An 18477-nucleotide genomic window follows, 5' to 3' on the forward strand; every position below is an offset into this window, starting at 1 on the left:
GAACAGTTCTTTAACAAGTTTCCCAGGAAGCGGGTCAAGCAGACATGTTGTCTGCTTTGCTGTACTGACAAGTTTTGTAAGCTCGTCCAGAGATACTTCCTCAAAGTAGGAGAAACTAGTGGGACAGAGGCTGGAAGTAGTCCCAGCAGCGATCATGGCGGTTGACATGTAATTCAAGATATATTGTACTATTTTGATGTGTCTGTACAGCCTCAGAATCATATTTGCCTTTGCATATCATGGATTAAATAACGGTTGATATAATATTGAATCAGCATACAGTACATCCTAATATATAAATCTTTAAGTCATTTAAATTATTTTAAAATATACAGTACAGTATTTATTGTAATGCCAGTGAATCTAAATAATGTATACTGGGCAGACTCTTTTTTTGTCTTGTAATACATCTTAAATTGTACCTGTTTTACCTAATATGGGCGATGCACAGTATTTCCTGTAGCATGCAGGCTTATGAGTGAAATGTAAATCTCATAATCCATTTAGAGATTGATCATGCACAGGGCAGTTGAAGATGAGTGCGGCTGAGAGAAGAAAAGGGTGAGTTTATGTTATGTACAACGCCATTTAATGGAGTGTTTTGCCAGCATTATGATTACCTTTTGTGTAGTAGTACTTTCACTACAGAACATGTGTTCCCCCCCTTTGGTGACTAGTGGAGATAATCCTGCACCTTCCGCATTCAAATGTCTGCCCACAAACTGCCCCTTACTCCAACTAATTGGATGTTTTTATTTAAAAAAAAAAAAACATCCCCGTTGGGGTCAAAACATTTCATGGGTAGGAACCAATAACGTCTTGGCGCTAAGAGACACCCGGATTGTATTTTTGGGCGGACAATAACATAGGCCAACTGTCTCGAGACTATTATACGTAGATAGCTGTCATAATTGTTAAAAAAAAACGGTGGGTTTAAGCAGGTTGTCGTTCGGGCCACTTTGACAAGAAAGAGTCCAAAGGTGAATAAATGTCTGAATCTTCAGGTAGGACAATAATATCACTTTCATGTATGCTTATTCAGATGACGTTCTTCGTGGTGGTTTAGCTAGTAGCTTCTAGCTAGCCTAAAGCCACTAATGGATTCTCAAGGCATTTCATGTGAACTGATGTTTTACGTTTTTAGAACTGCCTACTACAAAGGAAGAGGAGGAAACTACATCTGAACCAGAGGTATTAAAAAAGGTTTCTATCCAACAAGCTGTCATTGTCATGAGTTGACATGATTCCTATTAGTACAATGACGCACTTTGTTGTTTTTCTGCTAGGAGCAATCCGACGATAGTAGTGAGGAGGAAGCAGCTGGAAACTCAGAGAGTTTGTCATAACCTCTTTATTTATTAGTTATCTTTCAGTTATCTTTATAGCGCTATAATTATGTTGTTTCATATGAAATAGTAAGGCAATTCCTATTATTTATTACTATGTATTACTTATGTTTACAATACTGTGCAGCAAATACAAGCCACCATTACATCTGTATGTAGTTAAGTTTCATTACATTTACATCTATTTTACTTGTTCCTGTCGTCCTGCCAGTGGACTTCCTGCGGAACCTGTTTTCTCGCACTCTGGGCCTCGGCTCAACTGAGAAGGTTTTGGATGATTTGACCCTGGAGGGAGTGGCACAATACATTCTAAGTGGCAAATGTGAGTTTCCATATGTGCTCTTTCATCAACTCTTGCATCGACTATGTGTGGAGGTTTACTAGGATGTGTTGCTTACAGGTAAAAATATCATCTGCATGGCTGGAGCAGGCATATCTACATGTGAGTATTATAAGGAAAGAAAGCATTTACAGATACATACATTTCGGAGTAGTGCTGATTGTAGTTTTACTTCTGTAACTGAACGTGCGCAGCGGCTGGGATTCCTGATTTTCGCTCACCTGGTACTGGCCTGTATGCAAACCTGCAGAAATATAACCTTCCCTATCCAGAGGCCATCTTCCAGATTGATTATTTCAAGGTAGGTTGAATGTTTGATCGATAAATTGCATTCATTGTATTTTTTTTGAAAAGCAAATGTCATCCTGATCTATCCTAGAAACATCCAGAGCCCTTCTTTGCCTTGGCCAGGGAGCTTTATCCAGGACAGTTTAAGGTACAACCAAGTCAGCCATCACATCATAAATGCTTTTTAAATCATCACCTCGGAAATGGAATCGCTTCAGTTGTTTCTTCTTTTGTTGATGATTTCTGTGACAGCCGACCGTCTGTCACTACTTCATGAAGCTGCTGAAAGACAAGGGTCTCCTGAAACGCTGCTACACACAGGCAAAAAAAAAACACAATTTCATTTCCTACAAAGTCTTCCTGTTGCTTCATAAAATTGATGTGATCGTGATTGTTTAGAATATTGACACCCTGGAGCGTGTGGCCGGGCTTGAGAGCGGTGATCTAATTGAAGCTCATGGAACCTTTTACACATCCCACTGCGTCAAGTTCACTTGCCGCAAAGAGTACAACCTGGACTGGATGAAAGGTGTTTATTTTCTTTTGTTTCACACATAATGTTAGTTAGACTTTCAGTGTTTGGGACCAAAATGTCCTTGTTTTTGCAGAAAAAATATTTTCCGATGACATTCCCAAATGCGAGAAATGCAGCAGTCTGGTCAAACCAGGTCAGTTTTTTCCCTTTACAGGAGCTCTTATGGTTATGAACGAGTTCCGTTTCTAGATTGTGATGCAAGTTGTATTTTAGTGTAAGTCAATTATACCTAAATTAACTCTTAAGTCACTCACACTGTATACAGAACACACAAACAATATATGAAAAGCAGTTATAAAAACGTTAAATACAACAACTCAATGGAATACTAATAAAGACAAGATAGTTCAAAGACAACAACTCCTATTTTTTATCCCTGTGGTTGTCTTGCAGGCTTTTATATCTCCTTAAATGATTATCTTCAGTTAGTGCGGAGGCGTAGCCTCCTCCCAGATCTCTTTGTAACAGCACATGGAATCCATGACCCCTCTCTAGCATTCATTAGCACGCAATAATCTTTATCCTTAATGATTCTTTTGACAGTTGAAATCTGGAAGATTTCCAGATTTTCCAGAGTGTGCCGTAAACTGAGGAACACCTGTATTTTATTTTAAGTATTAATTTGCTCCACCCTCAAAAATCCACCATACTTCAATCATAATCCTCTATATCCCCTTTTCCAAGATATTGTCTTCTTTGGAGAGAGCCTACCTGTACGGTTCTTCACCTCGATGAAGATGGTGAGCTGATGTGGAGGCTGCATTTGGAAAGGATACGTTGCAAAGTATCTGCATTCATGTCCTTTTCGCACATCCAGGACTTCCCCCGTTGTGATCTTCTCATCGTCATGGGCACGTCTCTGCAGGTCCAGCCTTTTGCAAGTCTGGTCAGCAGGTACTGCAAATCGTTTCAGATGAATGAAGCACACACATTACGGCACAACGTTATCCAGCGTAGTTTTGGTGTATTGTAATTCTCCCTTCCTGTGTTGTTTGCCCCCCTCAGGGTTTCAAAAAGCTGCCCCAGGCTGCTCATCAACATGGAAAAGACAGGCCGGGTGAGGTCCCAGCCATGTATCTCATAACTTAGCTTCAATTGATGTTGTTTGTATTGTGCTAATTGTATGCGGAGTGTGCTCTAACAGTATTGTTGTATGTGCAGTCTGACCCTATGTTAGGTCTGCTGGGTTTTGGAGGAGGAATGGACTTTGACTCAGACAAGGCTTACAGGTACCAATTTTTTGGACCAATATCGATATCGGTGCATGAAAAAAGCTGATATTTAAAAATGATAAAACTTGACAACCAAAATGAGAAATAATCAAAAAACATACATCACGTTACTAGACTTAATACAAGGAACTAAGGAACTGTATAAACTTACAGCTAATTACATTACTTGGAACATGGAAGTATGAAGTAAAGTGGGACACTTTGTAGTAGTCTTATTTTATAATGGAGGCTGCATGGCTCAGGTAGTAGAGAGGCCGTATCCCATCCTCATGGATGCAGGTTCGATCCTCCGTCCTCCTGTGATCATGTCAAATATCCTCGGTCAAGATGCTGAACCCCCAGTTGCTGCATCATCACTAGCTTAATGTGCTAACAGTGCCAAAGCACTCTGAGTACCTTGGAGGTGGAAAGTGAAAGACCATTTACTATTCATGATGGCTAGGCGAACAAACAGTCGTATGACGTGCACCTTTTGGTATACACCACCAGAGGACGCCAAAGACAAAAATATCATGTCTCATTCTCTCTACCGGAAAATCATGTTTTCATTTGGTGTTCGGGACGTAACACCAATTTGGGAATATAGAAACTAAGAATTATTTAAATGACAACACATTATGTGGTATCACTTGTTTAGGAATAATATTTAGGATTATTTGCAGCATTGTACAGTAATATATCCACAGTGTGACAAAAGTGCAAAAATACTTTTTATTGGCATCATTTGGAAAACAAAAGCGGCAGGAAAATAAATATAGAAAATATAAATATAAAAAAGAGAGACAACAAAAAAATAAAGAGTAAATATAAGAGTAACTAGTTTGAATTGACATAAAAGAGGACGTAAGATGTGAGTATTTGTATGTATGAGAATTAGTATCAGTAGTAGCTGGTAGAATATTGATGATCCAGATAATACACTGTGCCCCCCCTCCCCCCTCCCCCACCAGAGATGTTGCTCATATCAGCACATGTGATGACGGCTGTATGGCACTAGCTGAGCTGCTGGGATGGAAGGTAATATCAATTGTTGCACTTTTCAGTTCATTCTCATATTGTTTTGGATGTACTGTAAAATCTCAAATCCCTTTTTTTTCTGACGCTTGTGTACTACAACATATTTACTGATAGGTGTCAGTGTTTTGCTTCAGTTAGGCAGAAGAGTACCACACTCTTTTGTTTGTTTTGATTTAGATTTGTATTTTACTTTCAATATAACTTTTAAATACGGACTCTCTATTCATATTCTCAATGCACAGCAACAATGTAAGCCAAAGATGGTGACAACTTAAAATGTAAACTGTGTTCCTGTGCTCTGTGGTTGCTCGTCACCGCTGTAGAGGCTCTTCTCACTTTATGCAAAGCATTGTGTTGCTTCTCTTGTGTTGCCTCATTGTCATTCATTTCAGTTTGAGTCACAAAAAGTGTCTTGTGTCACCAGGCTGAGCTGGAAGAATTAGTGAAACGTGAGCATGCCAGAATCGAAAAGCAGGACAAGGAAGCAAAGTCGAGTGAGAGCCAAGGAGCAAGTTCCTCTTCAGGGACACCAGGGTCCACATAAGAAGTGTGATCATTTGGAAGTTGGTGGTGGTTGAAGGAGATAAATATATCTATATTTATTGTTTACAAATGAAGCTTTGTGTTCAGACTGCATGTATTACAACTAAAACACACTCACAGAATTCCTCTGGCATGCCATTGATTTTTTTCTTTTAGCACTTCAATAACAAAACTTATGTCTGATTTTCATTGTTTGGTACCTTGTATGTGTTCCTCTATGGTCTACATAGAAGGTTTTTACTGCAATGGATTTTAGTGTGTGGATAGTCGGTTTACTAAACAAATTGGGAGCAGATTCACTGATGCCTCATCATACTGGCTAATCATGCTGTTCTCTTGTATCTAACATTATTTCTCTTGTTAGTCTTAATAACAATGGATGTCTTTGTCAGTAAAGTGGAGTGTGGGCCATCAGTAAGGAGTGAGTGATGTGGCAGTTTTAAAATGCCTAATTTTGTTCTTTGCTTCGACAGCTAGGCATTGATGAGATGAAGTTTTGCTTCTAATATTGAGCAACACACTGTGTGTGTGTGTGTGTGTGTTGAGAAAAATAATGGCGTGGCATCCATTAACAGGCTCACTGTAAACTGTGTGCAACATCTCTTATGTGGGCAAATTCAATATTAACATATGCACAAAAATAATGGAAACTAATGCAATAAATTTTACCTTTGTAAAACTCATTCATGGTTATTGTCTCATTGAATACGCACTTTATTGTTTAAAACGAGGACTAAATTATAAACATTACTGCTAAAAATGGTTAAATTAATAAAACATGCAGGGTAAAATTTGCAATCTGTGATTGTGGTATCGCCACAAATGTTGCATCAATAAACTTTCTCACAGCAAAATGTAAAAGTAAAACTAAATATAAGGAACTACACCCATATTGCAGAGTGAGGACGTGGGACAAAGGAAGGTTACATTGTGATGGGGTTCTAAAACAAAAAGTGGTTTTATTGCGGTTAATTGCTTGTAAACCCCTGAATTTCCACAAATTCAATATTAATAAATGGAATATTTGTTAATAGAATAAATAAAGAAAAACTGTTTATTTTTTTGATGTGAAAAAACACCCCAATAAGCACCTTTTACACTATTATTTTTTCTGCGTTGAATAAGTTTGACCTGGAAGAATTTGACTAGGCTGCACAGAGCCCTGATCCCACATCAGTCACCTCTGAACTTCCCTGCACAGACAAACTTGTTGATGTAAAATGGCTTCACTCGAAAGACAATCTGAGTCATATAAATGTCATCCATTTCTGTATTTCAGGTTGCAGTCATCTTGTTCTCTTGTGCAGGGCTAACCACACGGACCCAGACCACAGGTGAAGAGTTTCACATCAGCCTGCAAGCATATTAAAGGACACAAGCTGCAAGTGAAGGCGACACTTTATATTTACATTTTTTGCATGTTTCTTGGAAGGTTTTTGACAACAAAGTTAGCTTCCTATTTTAGTCTCTGCTGAAATGAGTTGTGCCATGCAGAAAGGAAGAGAGGCTTGCAACAGGTGGAGACGTTTGCAAACAGTCCTGAAGAGCCAGAGAGCCCACATGAAGTGAAGCAGCTCAAAGCATGTAAGTACCACTAAGGAATACACAATTTCAATCTATTTTGTTGAACTTGCTGTTGTTTCACTGTGTGTGCACATACTGCATTGTGAGGAGCACTTGAAGAGCTTGCAACCAAAAGGCGCTAAATCCATTTTGACTGATTTCGAGAAAATCAATGATTTTTAATTACGCACATATCAATCTATTTGGTCATCAAGTCTATATTGCAAATGAAAGAGCTATCAATATAGGTCATAAAAATGCATGCTATAAAAATCCTGCACACACCATGTATTTTATATATTTTTTTTAATTATTTTTTTTCCCGGATTTAGCGCCTTTTGGCTGAAATGATGGATTTAGCGCCTTTTGGCTGAAATTAATTTGCAGTCACCTTTAACTTCTTCAATGGCATTGTTGTAAAAGAATGTAAGGTGCTTTAATGTGCTATGCTAATAAAATAATTACAACACAGAAGCCATTCTCAACATACAATACACCCCCCACACACACACATGCACTCGTTCACCTTCACACATTACAGAAACAAAATGTTATAACCTACCACTAGTACACTGTTACTGATAAATTTTGTTAAGATATTATAGCACACATTAACATCATCCACATTCCATGATGATCAGCTTTAACACAACTCAACATACCCAATTATACAAGACAATGGTACAAGACATGTCATACATGGCAGGTGCATTCAACCTGTAGGCTGCAGTAGAGCGACACATGAAAAATAACAATTTGCAGACAATAATAAAAATTTTATTAAAAGCAGTGCTCATATTTGACTGCACCATGAAGGTGACAGTGACAAAAATCATCTCATTACAAACTCTTTACATTGTATGTTTTTTAGTACAAGTAAAATAAAGTTGGAGGTGTGAAGGTAGAGACAGAGCCTTTTATGGCGTAAATTTTTTTTCCATGTTACAGAATACTGTAAAAACACAATTTGTGTTCTCCTGAATTGCATAACATACTGTAACTATCATACGTGTACTTAATGTACACAAACAAAACAGGATGCACACTGATACTGGCTTTCTGTATGTGCAGTGCCAATTGTATTCTTCTCTCTGATTGGTCAGATTATCAATAGATGGGAAACTTGGGCCAATCAGAATAAAGAATAAAGAAAGGGATTTAGCTCCTTTTGGTTGAAATCTGAAATGGAAATAGCGCCTTTTGGTTGAAAGCATAAATTTCATATCACTTCTTTCATATTTTTTAAAATGATTTCAAGACCAAAATATGTGATTTGGATACACATGACAGAGGTCTATTAAACTCATGAAAAACATGCAACTTAGTGAAAATTGGATTTAGCGCCTTTTGGTTGCAAGCTCTTCACTTGTTGTTCATCAGTCCCCCATGCATGTGTCCAGGGCGGATCACAGTCCAGTTAACGGGACAACTGCTGATCCATGGAGGAGCAGAAAGAGGAAAACGTTCCTCCTCGACCATCTTCGAAGCTGTCAGAATGCCTGGTGTCCCATGGCGCCCTGGGATAGAGAGCAGGCCCATTCTGCCCTCTGTGGAACATCTGCTGGGGTGAGCCACCATTATTTCAATGGGATTCCACCTCTGGAAAAATTCAGAGCAATCATTTTCTATTTGACAATTTGCAATTGAAAGTAGTAGATGTCCATCATAACAACTTGCTGCTTCTGTTCCAATTAGGTTAGCTATTGTTATTCTTAAAAATGTACTCAAATAGATTGTTCTGCCCCTGCTAGTCCCTTCCTATAAAAGGACATGTCGCTCTTTCACAAACAACTGCAGTAGTTCCCTTTTTCTGGTTGGGCATCCAATAACAGAACATGCTTTAATGTACTGGTGGAGTCGATTGCACAAGTACTTGACTTTGTAGGACTTCTTCAATATAAGTGGGTCCACGTCCATGCATTGACATATCAAGCTGAGAGAGGACTAGATTAACAAGGTAGACTCTGCATTTATCTACTTTTTTTTAATGAAAAAGGCATCTAACTAAGCGCATATCGCTAACCTGAATGAAAGTGTTTACATGCTGATATACGCGGCTTAGTAGTGTGGAAGGCAGTAAGGAGAAAGCGACTGTCTGAGATTCTATTGAAGCTTTTTTTTTTTCCAATATGCATTGCTGTAAGTTACTTGTTTGCTATTCTCTTGCTTTCATGCACTTCATTCTCACATGCAGAGAACAATCGGGTTCGCTCAAGTAAGCGCAAGCCACTTCCTGTGCAAGTCTACATTCAAAGTTGCAACGACGCAAGGAAAAAATGAGACATGCTGTATCAAAAAACGCAGGAATGGCATCGGATTTCATTCTCCCATTGTAATTCCTACTTATAATTTCAGACATTTAGAATTGTATGGATGCCTGAGTAATATGACAAACAATAATCCACTATTATGATCAAAATGACAAGCTAAAAAAAGCACTTGAAATATGTTATTTTGTTATAATACAGTGGAATCTTGGTTAGAGTTTTTAAATTCCAGTAGGTCAGGAAAAACCCGAAATTAAAAAACTAACCAAATCAGTTTTTCCCATGAAAAATAATGCAAATCTAATGAAATCATTTCAGACATTCAAAAACGGTGACACAAAATACTTTCATCAATTCATTCATTTTCTACCGCTTATCCTCACGAGTGTCATTGGGGTGCTGGAGCCTATCCCAGCTGTCTTTGGGTGAGAAGACTAGTGGCCAGCCAATCCCAGGGCACATATAGACAAACAACCATTCACACTCACATTCATACCTATGGACAATTTGGAGTGGCCAATTAACTAGCATGTTTTTGAAAGTATGTGCGACAGCACATACTATATTGTGCAGCAACCGAGACATGTCCTCTAACCAAATATTTTGTGAAAAATGAAAATATGACCACTGGGGTGTACACTAACCAAGGTTTCACTCTACCTGGGACTGGATGGATTAATACTAGTCATTCCATCATGATGTTCCCTACTTTTTCAGAAGCCATATGCAGATATAGTCCAGCTCATCTCATATTAAAAAGCCTCCCTAGTGAACATGGTACGTCCATGTATAATGCACGATGCCTCTCTTGGTGAACTGACACTAATTCTTGTAACTGTCCACTTTCAACATGAAATTCATTCTGCTGAGTCACAGAGAAACTCCGTCTTCATTTCTTCTATGTTTTCTCATTGCTTTATTGAGTGTTTCTCAGCATCGTGATGTCACATTTTTCCGCATGAAATACTGAAATGAGTCATTCTGTGTCTCCTCTAGAGTTTTGTGGTTGTGCGGGATGGTTTGACATCTCTGCCCAGTTTGCTGTGTGTGTCTGCAGAAGGAGACGATGAAGCGGTACTTGATTATGATATCACATGGACAGGCACAGGTATGGACTGACGATGACACCTAACCCAAATTATTAGGAATAGATTTGACTGTGGCTGCACGGCGGATGAGTGGTTAGCGCACAGGCCTCACAGCTAGGAGACCCGAGTTCAATTCCACCCTCGGACATCTCTGTGTGGAGTTTGTTCTTTGCATGAATATATTATTATATATAATATATCGATTTTGTATAGGTTGTATAGGTTTGCATAGGTGGCAAAGTACAATGATGACGAATTTCTCTGTTTCTTCATCAGTATTCCACCTCTCTGGGTCTTTTCTTTCTTTCTCGGATTTGGCTCAACTGGTGTTCTTCTACTCTTTGAGCAGGTGAGGTCTTCCCGTCTTGGTTGTTTTATCATTGTGGGCATTTTCAGTCACATAGACTTGCACTGCACCACATTGGGAAGAAATAACGTCATCAAGTGACATTCGGGTATTGAGTGTTTAAAAGATACTATGTCTATCCTCTGTGGTAGGGACGTGTTGGCCCTCTGTCTAAAGATACCTCGTTGGATCTACAATGTAACTGGGACCACCAAGGACGGTCTTTCCCAGCTTCAACCCAGTGAGTCTCCTATGCGGGTCTTAATGTAACCCGGCCTGGTCCACCCAGCCCAGTGTTGTGTTGTGTTGTGTTCTGTTCCAAGGGTCTGCAGAATGAGAGTAAATAGCGCTAGCCATCGAGCTAAAAGCTCAACAAAAAATTATAATAATAATGATTAGATTAAATGGGAGCACACATAACTTTTAATTTTTCTTGAGAGTGCTCAAATCCAGGATTATTATTATTATAAATTATAAAGGTTTTACTCTTGTATGTGAAGTATGTAAACTATACTATATACTATACTATACTATATGTAAACTATGTAAAGTATACCTGACTGCAACAGTGTTCCATCAGTGATTTCCTGTCATGGACCAACATCATATTTGATCAATGTATCATGTCACTTATGTAATGTAGAAACCTGGCTCAGCTCACCACCTGACCAGATGTCTGATGATGGGAACCAGTTGGAGCCAAACATCATAATGTGCTCCATACAGGTACTATGTATACTCGCTAAAATGAAAGTAAGAACTATGAACACCTGCACTAAAATAATAATGTCCACTAATGTGATTTATACTGGTTTTTTTGCTAATATAAGTGTTGCATTTGTGATTTACATCATATGGATGGATGGATGGATGGGTGGGTGGGTGGGTGGGTGGTTGGATGGATGGATGGATGGATGGATTGTATGTCCTGTGTGGGTGGTTGGATGGATGGATTGTATGTCCTGGGTGGGTGGGTGGATGGATGGATGGATTATATGTCCTGGGTGGGTGGTTGGATGGATGGATGGATTATATGTCCTGGGTGGGTGGATGGATGGATGGATTATATGTCCTGGGTGGGTGGTTGGATGGATGGATGTATTGTATGTTCTGGGTGGGTGGTTGGATGGATGGATTATATGTCCTGGGTGAGTGGTTGGATGGATGGATGGATGGATGGATTATATGTCCTGGGTGGGTGGTTGGATGGATGGATGGATGGATGGATGGATGGATTATATGTCCTGGGTGGGTGGTTGGATGGATGGATGGATGGATGGATGGATGGATTATATGTCCTGGGTGGGTGGTTGGATGGATGGATGGATGGATTATATGTCCTGGGTGAGTGGTTGGATGGATGGATGGATTGTATGTCCTGGGTGGGTGGTTGGATGGATGGATGGATTATATGTCCTGGGTGGGTGGTTGGATGGATGGATGGATTGTATGTCCTGGGTGAGTGGTTGGATGGATGGATGGATGGATGGATTATATGTCCTGGGTGGGTGGTTGGATGGATGGATGGATGGATGGATGGATTATATGTCCTGGGTGGGTGGTTGGATGGATGGATGGATTGTATGTCCTGGGTGGGTGGTTGGATGGATGGATGGATGGATTATATGTCCTGGGTGGGTGGGTGGATGGATGGATTATATGTCCTGGGTGGGTGGTTGGATGGATGGATGGATTTGACTGCTAAGATAGAGGATTATATGTCCAAAGTGGATGGATGGATGGATAAAATAGAGGATTATATGTCCTGGGTGGGTGGTTGGATGGGTGGATTTGACTGCCAAGATAGAGGATTATAAGTCCAAAGTAGGTTGATGGATGGATGGATGGATGTTTCATTGACAGTATCTTCACCTCTCCATGTGCGTTTGTGTAGTTAACCTCCACCAACGGTGCTTTGTGTGTCATCAACCCGCTCTACCTTCTCGAGCATGGAGATGATTGGCTTACACATCAGGCAACCAGTGTGCAGAGCGCCACACAGCCGTCGCACTACAAGCGAGAGAGGCGCCTCAGTTCCACACGAATATGGGCCGGGGCGGGTCTGAGGAGCAAAAGAGCAATCTCCGTGGACCACGAAGCTGTCTTTGGTAGCACTGAATGTTCAGGTTGATTTTTGTTCCTAATTGTCACATTTGTTCTTCTCTAGATGGCATATTCATCTTAATGTACTGCTTGTGTGTTGGAAAATATGAATGTATTTTTATAGATGTTGATATTTGTGTTTCATATCCAGGCATGGTCAGAGCCAAATCAGAAGAAACGCCACCATCCTCCTCGATGTCAGCCATCCAAGGAGGTGTAATCCTGAGGAGATCCACCCAAAGTTCCAACTCCAGTCTTTCTAACAGAGGTAGCACAGGAAGCTTGCCTCCGTCTTCCAACCGCGGCAGCCCTGGACCTCAGTCCCCTCACAGGGTCTCGTGGATCGAGGACGGATTCTGGCTGCCGTCAGCCAGCAGGCCTTCGTCTTTACTTCATCCACCATCCCCTGAGCTGGACTCGCTGTCTGTGAGCAGCATAGAAGAAGAGCAGGAACATCGGCCGCCGAGTCCGACATCCCACCACCCGTCAGCCCACCGGCTGGCGGACAAAGTCATGAATCGGCTCTCAGCGGTCGGCCAGGCTCTCGGCAGTCTGGTGTGTCAGAAGAGGAGGCTGACCAATCGCGTTGTGGAGCTGAGCGACAGGAAACGCGGACCATTTGCAACAGCCGTCAAGGAATTTGTGGAGGTGACGCTGCAGCGAGGAACGGATGGCGGTGACTTCACGGGGTCAGAGTTCTTACAGGAAGTCAGGTCATTGTTGACATCACTGAGGGAGACTCTTCTGGATTACCCTGATATCCAGACACTTTTGGACAGCATGACAGACCTGAGTGACTCGGAGATAGGTAAGTGATGTAATGACTTATTTTTAACTTCAAATTTATACACAGAAAGTGCAATACCTTTTTCTATACTCTAAATATTTCATACGTATCTTTTATAGATCCCCTGCTTGAGATCTCGGTGCACAAGGTGGCTTTAAAGCCCGTTTCGGCTCACCTTTACTCCTGCATTCACATCTGGCGTACAAATGACGGAAGTTTGCAGCGTCTGGAGCACAATCGGCGTGTTCTGGAAGACAACGGCGTGGAGGCGCTTGGAGGGGCGGCAGGTGTTGGCGTTCCAGATTCAGTCACCCTTGAGCGGATCCAGCAAAGGTGGACGAGCATGCACGAGGCCTACTCCCCCAACAAGAAGGTCCATATCTTGCTGAAAGTCTGCAAGACGATCTACCACAGCATGAGTGCCAACGCCAGTTCAGGTAGTACTTCTTGAAGCGTTACGCAATACATGGCGTACATTTACGGATGTACTTGCAGATGTGGTATTAGGAGCGGATGATTTCCTGCCGTGCCTGACCTGGGTGCTGTTGCGGAGTGAGCTGCTCAACTTGCAGATTGACACGGACTACATGATGGAGCTGCTGGACCCCACACAGCTTCAGGGAGAAGGTATGGAAGATAGTCTCACCCAGTCTCAGTATCACAATTATTCCCATTTATCCCAGTATTCCCATTTTCATCCAGAAGAATATACGGTATATGAGCGCAGGTGTCACTGGTTTTATATGAAAGGGCCTTTCTTGCTTATGGTTGCTTTTTTCACGGGCTGTGGGTCAGGGTTCTCACTTTTTTCCTTACAAAATTCACCCAAGCATGTCTTTGTGGACTTTTGGTAATGGTAATGGTAATAGTAATGGTAATGGTAATGGTAATGGTAATGGTTTTATTTCATTTGAACATGCATCAGATTCCAATTGAGTGCATCCCATAATCAGTTCCCAGTTCCACATGTCCAAAAGGAGTAGGAAGAAGCAAAGCTTATTAAATCCTACCCCTCCATCTGGTACTTTTACAATCACTAACTGTTACATTTGTTCACTTCCTTCACTTTCCTAATATAGTTTAAGTTTTTGGGGTTTTTTTATTTTAAAATTTTGTAATTTTTTGTCAATCAGTAACTGTTACATTTGTTCACGTCCTGCTTTCCTAATATAGTTTAAGTTTTTTGTTTTTTTTTATTTTGTAATTTTTTTGTCAATCAGTAACTGTTACATTTGTTCACTTCCTGCTTTCCTAATATAGTTTAAGTTTTTTTTATTTTAAAATTTTGTAATGTTTTGTCAATCAGTAACTGTTACATTTGTTCACTTCCTGCTTTCCTAATATAGTTTAAGTTTTTTGTTTTTTTATTTTAAAATTTTGTAATTTTTTTGTCAATCAGTAACTGTTACATTTGTTCACTTCCTGCTTTCCTAATATAGTTTAAGTTTTTTGTTGTTTTTTTTATTTTAAAATTTTGTAATTTTTTTTGTCAATCAGTAACTGTTACATTTGTTCACTTCCTACTTTCCTAATATAGTTTAAGGTTTTTTGTTTTTGTTTTTTTGTTTTTATTTTTAAATTTTGTAATTTTTTTCCCATACCAAAGTACTCGGTGATATGAGCATCCAATGCCATAATGGGTACCATAGTAAGTGTCAATATAGTGATATATATAGCACATCATGACTGGTTCAAGACTCTTCATCCTTGTATTTAGCAAACATCAACTGCTTGTATTGTTTCTTGAATTGGCTCATCGTTGTGCATTGTTTGATTTCCTTACTCAAACTTGCTCAAACTGGTAAATAACTATAATTATTGAAGATCTCTATTCAGGTTCAGGTTAGGTTCAGGTTCCTTTTACTGATCCTTAGTGACTTTCTTTCTTTCATTGTTTTCATCAACAGCTGGCTACTACCTTACAACCTTGTACGCCGCTCTCTACTACATCAGCAGCTTCCAGCCTCGCTTGGCCGCCCGTCAACTTAGCGTCGAAGCCCAACACTCTCTCAGCCAATGGCACCGCAGGCGCACCCTGCACAGCAACCAATCCCGTCACAGTCAGCGCAGATGGACCACTCGCAGACACGCTTGTCCTGAGAAGCCCGTGCAGGTAGGTGATGGAGACACTGGGGAAGTAGGAGGAGGCATGATGGAGGATCCACAGACGCAGACAGAAATGGACGCGAATGAGATGGTGGACTCTGAACAGCAGGATGGCCGGGAAGGTGAAAAAGACACCACATGAGCATTGGATTAAATATGTACGCATTATCTGCTTGTAAATGGTAATGCTTTAATTCATTTTTAACATGAGTTACATGTGAGTAGAGTACCTTACGCAGTACAGTTCACAGTCTCCGCATGTCCAAAAAGGAGTACAGGAAGCAATTTGGCTGCCATTATTTTGAGTATCTTTGCCAACAATAACCAATATAACAATGTGATGCAATAACAGTCATGATATATACACTTACTACAAATTGTCATACACATTGCAGCTTATTATAAAGTTATAATACACACCATGCACATGAATAACCCTTGTATTCTCCTCTACAACATGAAAATACATATTACTACATTATATTCTTAAATGTACAAAATGATGATATACGCCAGATTTTATATTAAGGGTGCATATATCCATACCCATATTTTCATACCTGAATCATAACCATGTTGAATTTGTAGCAATTTAACAGTAAATAAGCAAAGAATAATAAATGGTAAAACACATTATGCCGTTGCAATGATGTTTCTCTACCACTAGAGAGCAGTAATAGGCCCTTAGTGAACTATAGCAGGGTTTCTCAAATTGTACTCAGGCCATGCACTCTTATTTCAATCAAACAAAGAAAATTACTCAATATTAATACTCATTACATGTCTAAAGTGCATTAGTGACGCTTCATTAAGGAAATGTGGATGAATTTGTAGCAATTTGATCGTAAATAAGCAAAGAATAATAAACGGTAAAACACATTGTGCCGTTGCAATAATGTTTCTATACCACTAGAGGGCGGTAATAGGCCCTGAGTGAACTATAGCAGGGTTTCTCAAATTGTACTCAAGTCATTAAAAGTGGACCATGTACTCTTATTTCAATCAAACAAAGAAAATTACTCGATATTAATACTCATTACATGTCCGAAGTGTATTAGTGACGCTTCATTAAGGAAATGAGGATGAATTTGTAGCAATTTGACAGTAAATAAGCAAAGAATAATAAATGGTAAAACACATAATGCCGTTGCAATGATGTTTCTCTACCACTAGAGGGCAGTAATAGGCCCTGAGTGAACGATAACAGGGTTTCTCAAATTGTACTCAGGTCATTAAAAGTGGGCCATGTACTCTTATTTCAATCAAACAAAGAAAATTACTCGATATTAATACTAATTACATGTCCAAAGTGTATTAGTGACGCTTCATTAAGGAAATGAGGATGAATTTGTAGCAATTTGATAGTAAATAAGCAAAGAATAATAAATGGTAAAACACATTATGCCGTTGCAATGATGTTTTTACACCACTAGAGGGAAGTAATAGGCCCTGAGAAATTGTACAAATTGTACAAATTGTACTCAGGTCATTAAACGTGGGCCATGTACTCTTATTTCAATCAAACCAAGAAAATGAACATAGGATGAATATGCACACAATTAAATATTAATATTGCTCAACTTAAGATGACAAAATGAGCTATTTGATTTGTGTATATATCATATATCAAGGAGGAAGCTGACTAAAATATTGCTCAAGTTGACTTACCCCTGCTGGTCATTACAAAAACTGCAGCTTCCTGTGACCTTTATGTTCAAAGTATTTCACGTATTAGTACACAGAATCCAACAAATGAGTCCTTCTCGTCTTCTGATCCGTCGAGTTATCTCATCAATAACGTGTCCGCGTCGGAAAAGTGTTGCCGTTATATTTAATGGATGCACATAAATTATGTCGGCACACATGTCAATAGTTATACGCGGGGCCTCTTATGGAAATGAAACACACAAACAGGCTCTATGTACACACATATGGAAGCGTCTTATCGCTGCATTCTTAATGACCCAGCCAATCAAATTTGCTTAATGAGACATCTGGCTTTCTGCCTGCATGTTGATGTCAAGCACAGAAACAGCTGGCTAGCACACACACACACACACACACACACACACGGACAAAACTTTAGAATGGGTTTGGAAGAGAATTATGGCTTAAAATATACTCATACAGTGTGTCACTCTACCATATATTTCATATGCAATATATTATGCATACGCGAGTATGTGTATAAAATACTCACCACATTCATAAATTAGATATATGACTGTGGTGGAGGGAGCGTGTGTGTGTGTGTGTATGTAAAGTGGGGGGGGGGGGGGGTTACCACAGATGGCTGTGCCCTGAGGCATCTGAGGTACTGCTGCAAGATCATGAAGACTGCAAAACACACACACACACACACATGTACATGTGATTTTACAGTATAGAGGGCAATGTCAGGCAAACATATTAAACACATTAATAGAACATAACATTGAGCTAATTAATTCAAACTTGTTAAAAATTTTTGCAATTAATAATGTATCTTGTAATAATAATAATAAATACAGCTGCACGGTGGACGAGTGGTTGGCACACGGGCCTCACAGCTAGGAGACCCGAGTTCAATTCCACTCTCGGTCATCTTCTGTGCATGCATGGCTTTTCTCCTCCCACATTCCAAAAACATGCTAGGTTAATTAGCCACTCCAAATTGTCCATAGGTATGAATGTGAGTGTGAATGGTTGTTTGTCTATATGTGCCCTGGGATTGGGTGGCCACCAGTCCAGAGTGTACCCCGCCTCTCGCCCCAAGACAGCTGGGATAGGCTCCAGCACCCCCCACGACCCTCGTGAGGATAAGCGGTAGAAAATGAATGAATGAATAAATGAATGATTCGGTTGAGCTGGTTTCATAATTACACCTTTTGAGTGTTAAGTTGGTGTGTGATGAGTTTAGTGTTCTTGGTAAGAACA

At 39.9% G+C, this 18477-nt stretch overlaps 2 protein-coding genes across 4 annotated transcripts; both read left to right on the plus strand.

Moving 5' to 3' along the window:
- The first annotated feature begins 653 nt into the window (after positions 1-653).
- On the plus strand, positions 654-5984 carry sirt2 (sirtuin 2 (silent mating type information regulation 2, homolog) 2 (S. cerevisiae)). Of its 2 annotated transcripts, none has more exons than XM_058080252.1 (16): positions 654-1004; positions 1145-1191; positions 1287-1335; positions 1558-1668; positions 1747-1788; positions 1881-1987; positions 2066-2122; positions 2227-2295; positions 2374-2503; positions 2583-2642; positions 3194-3249; positions 3327-3403; positions 3515-3566; positions 3671-3738; positions 4692-4758; positions 5183-5984. In XM_058080252.1, the coding sequence occupies exons 1-16, from the start codon at positions 989-991 to the stop codon at positions 5300-5302; spliced, it is 1128 nt and encodes a 375-aa protein (XP_057936235.1). In that variant the 5' UTR covers positions 654-988; the 3' UTR covers positions 5303-5984. The 2 variants fall into 2 exon arrangements, with proteins under 2 accessions (XP_057936235.1, XP_057936236.1); XM_058080253.1 differs by having other exon boundaries at positions 654-980.
- A 139-nt stretch (positions 5985-6123) lies between these two features.
- On the plus strand, positions 6124-17754 carry rinl (Ras and Rab interactor-like). Of its 2 annotated transcripts, XM_058080250.1 has the most exons (12): positions 6124-6686; positions 6796-6885; positions 8265-8430; positions 10128-10239; positions 10496-10568; positions 10718-10806; positions 11209-11291; positions 12460-12691; positions 12820-13476; positions 13575-13892; positions 13951-14082; positions 15363-17752. In XM_058080250.1, coding segments are annotated over exons 2-12 (2205 nt in total). In that variant the 5' UTR covers positions 6124-6686; positions 6796-6883; the 3' UTR covers positions 15704-17752. The 2 variants fall into 2 exon arrangements, with proteins under 2 accessions (XP_057936233.1, XP_057936234.1); XM_058080251.1 differs by having other exon boundaries at positions 6124-6885; positions 12460-12673; positions 15363-17754.
- Positions 17755-18477: the final 723 nt, after the last annotated feature.

This window comes from Doryrhamphus excisus, chromosome 8 (genome assembly GCF_030265055.1).
Source record: "Doryrhamphus excisus isolate RoL2022-K1 chromosome 8, RoL_Dexc_1.0, whole genome shotgun sequence".
Lineage (NCBI taxonomy): Eukaryota > Metazoa > Chordata > Actinopteri > Syngnathiformes > Syngnathidae > Doryrhamphus > Doryrhamphus excisus.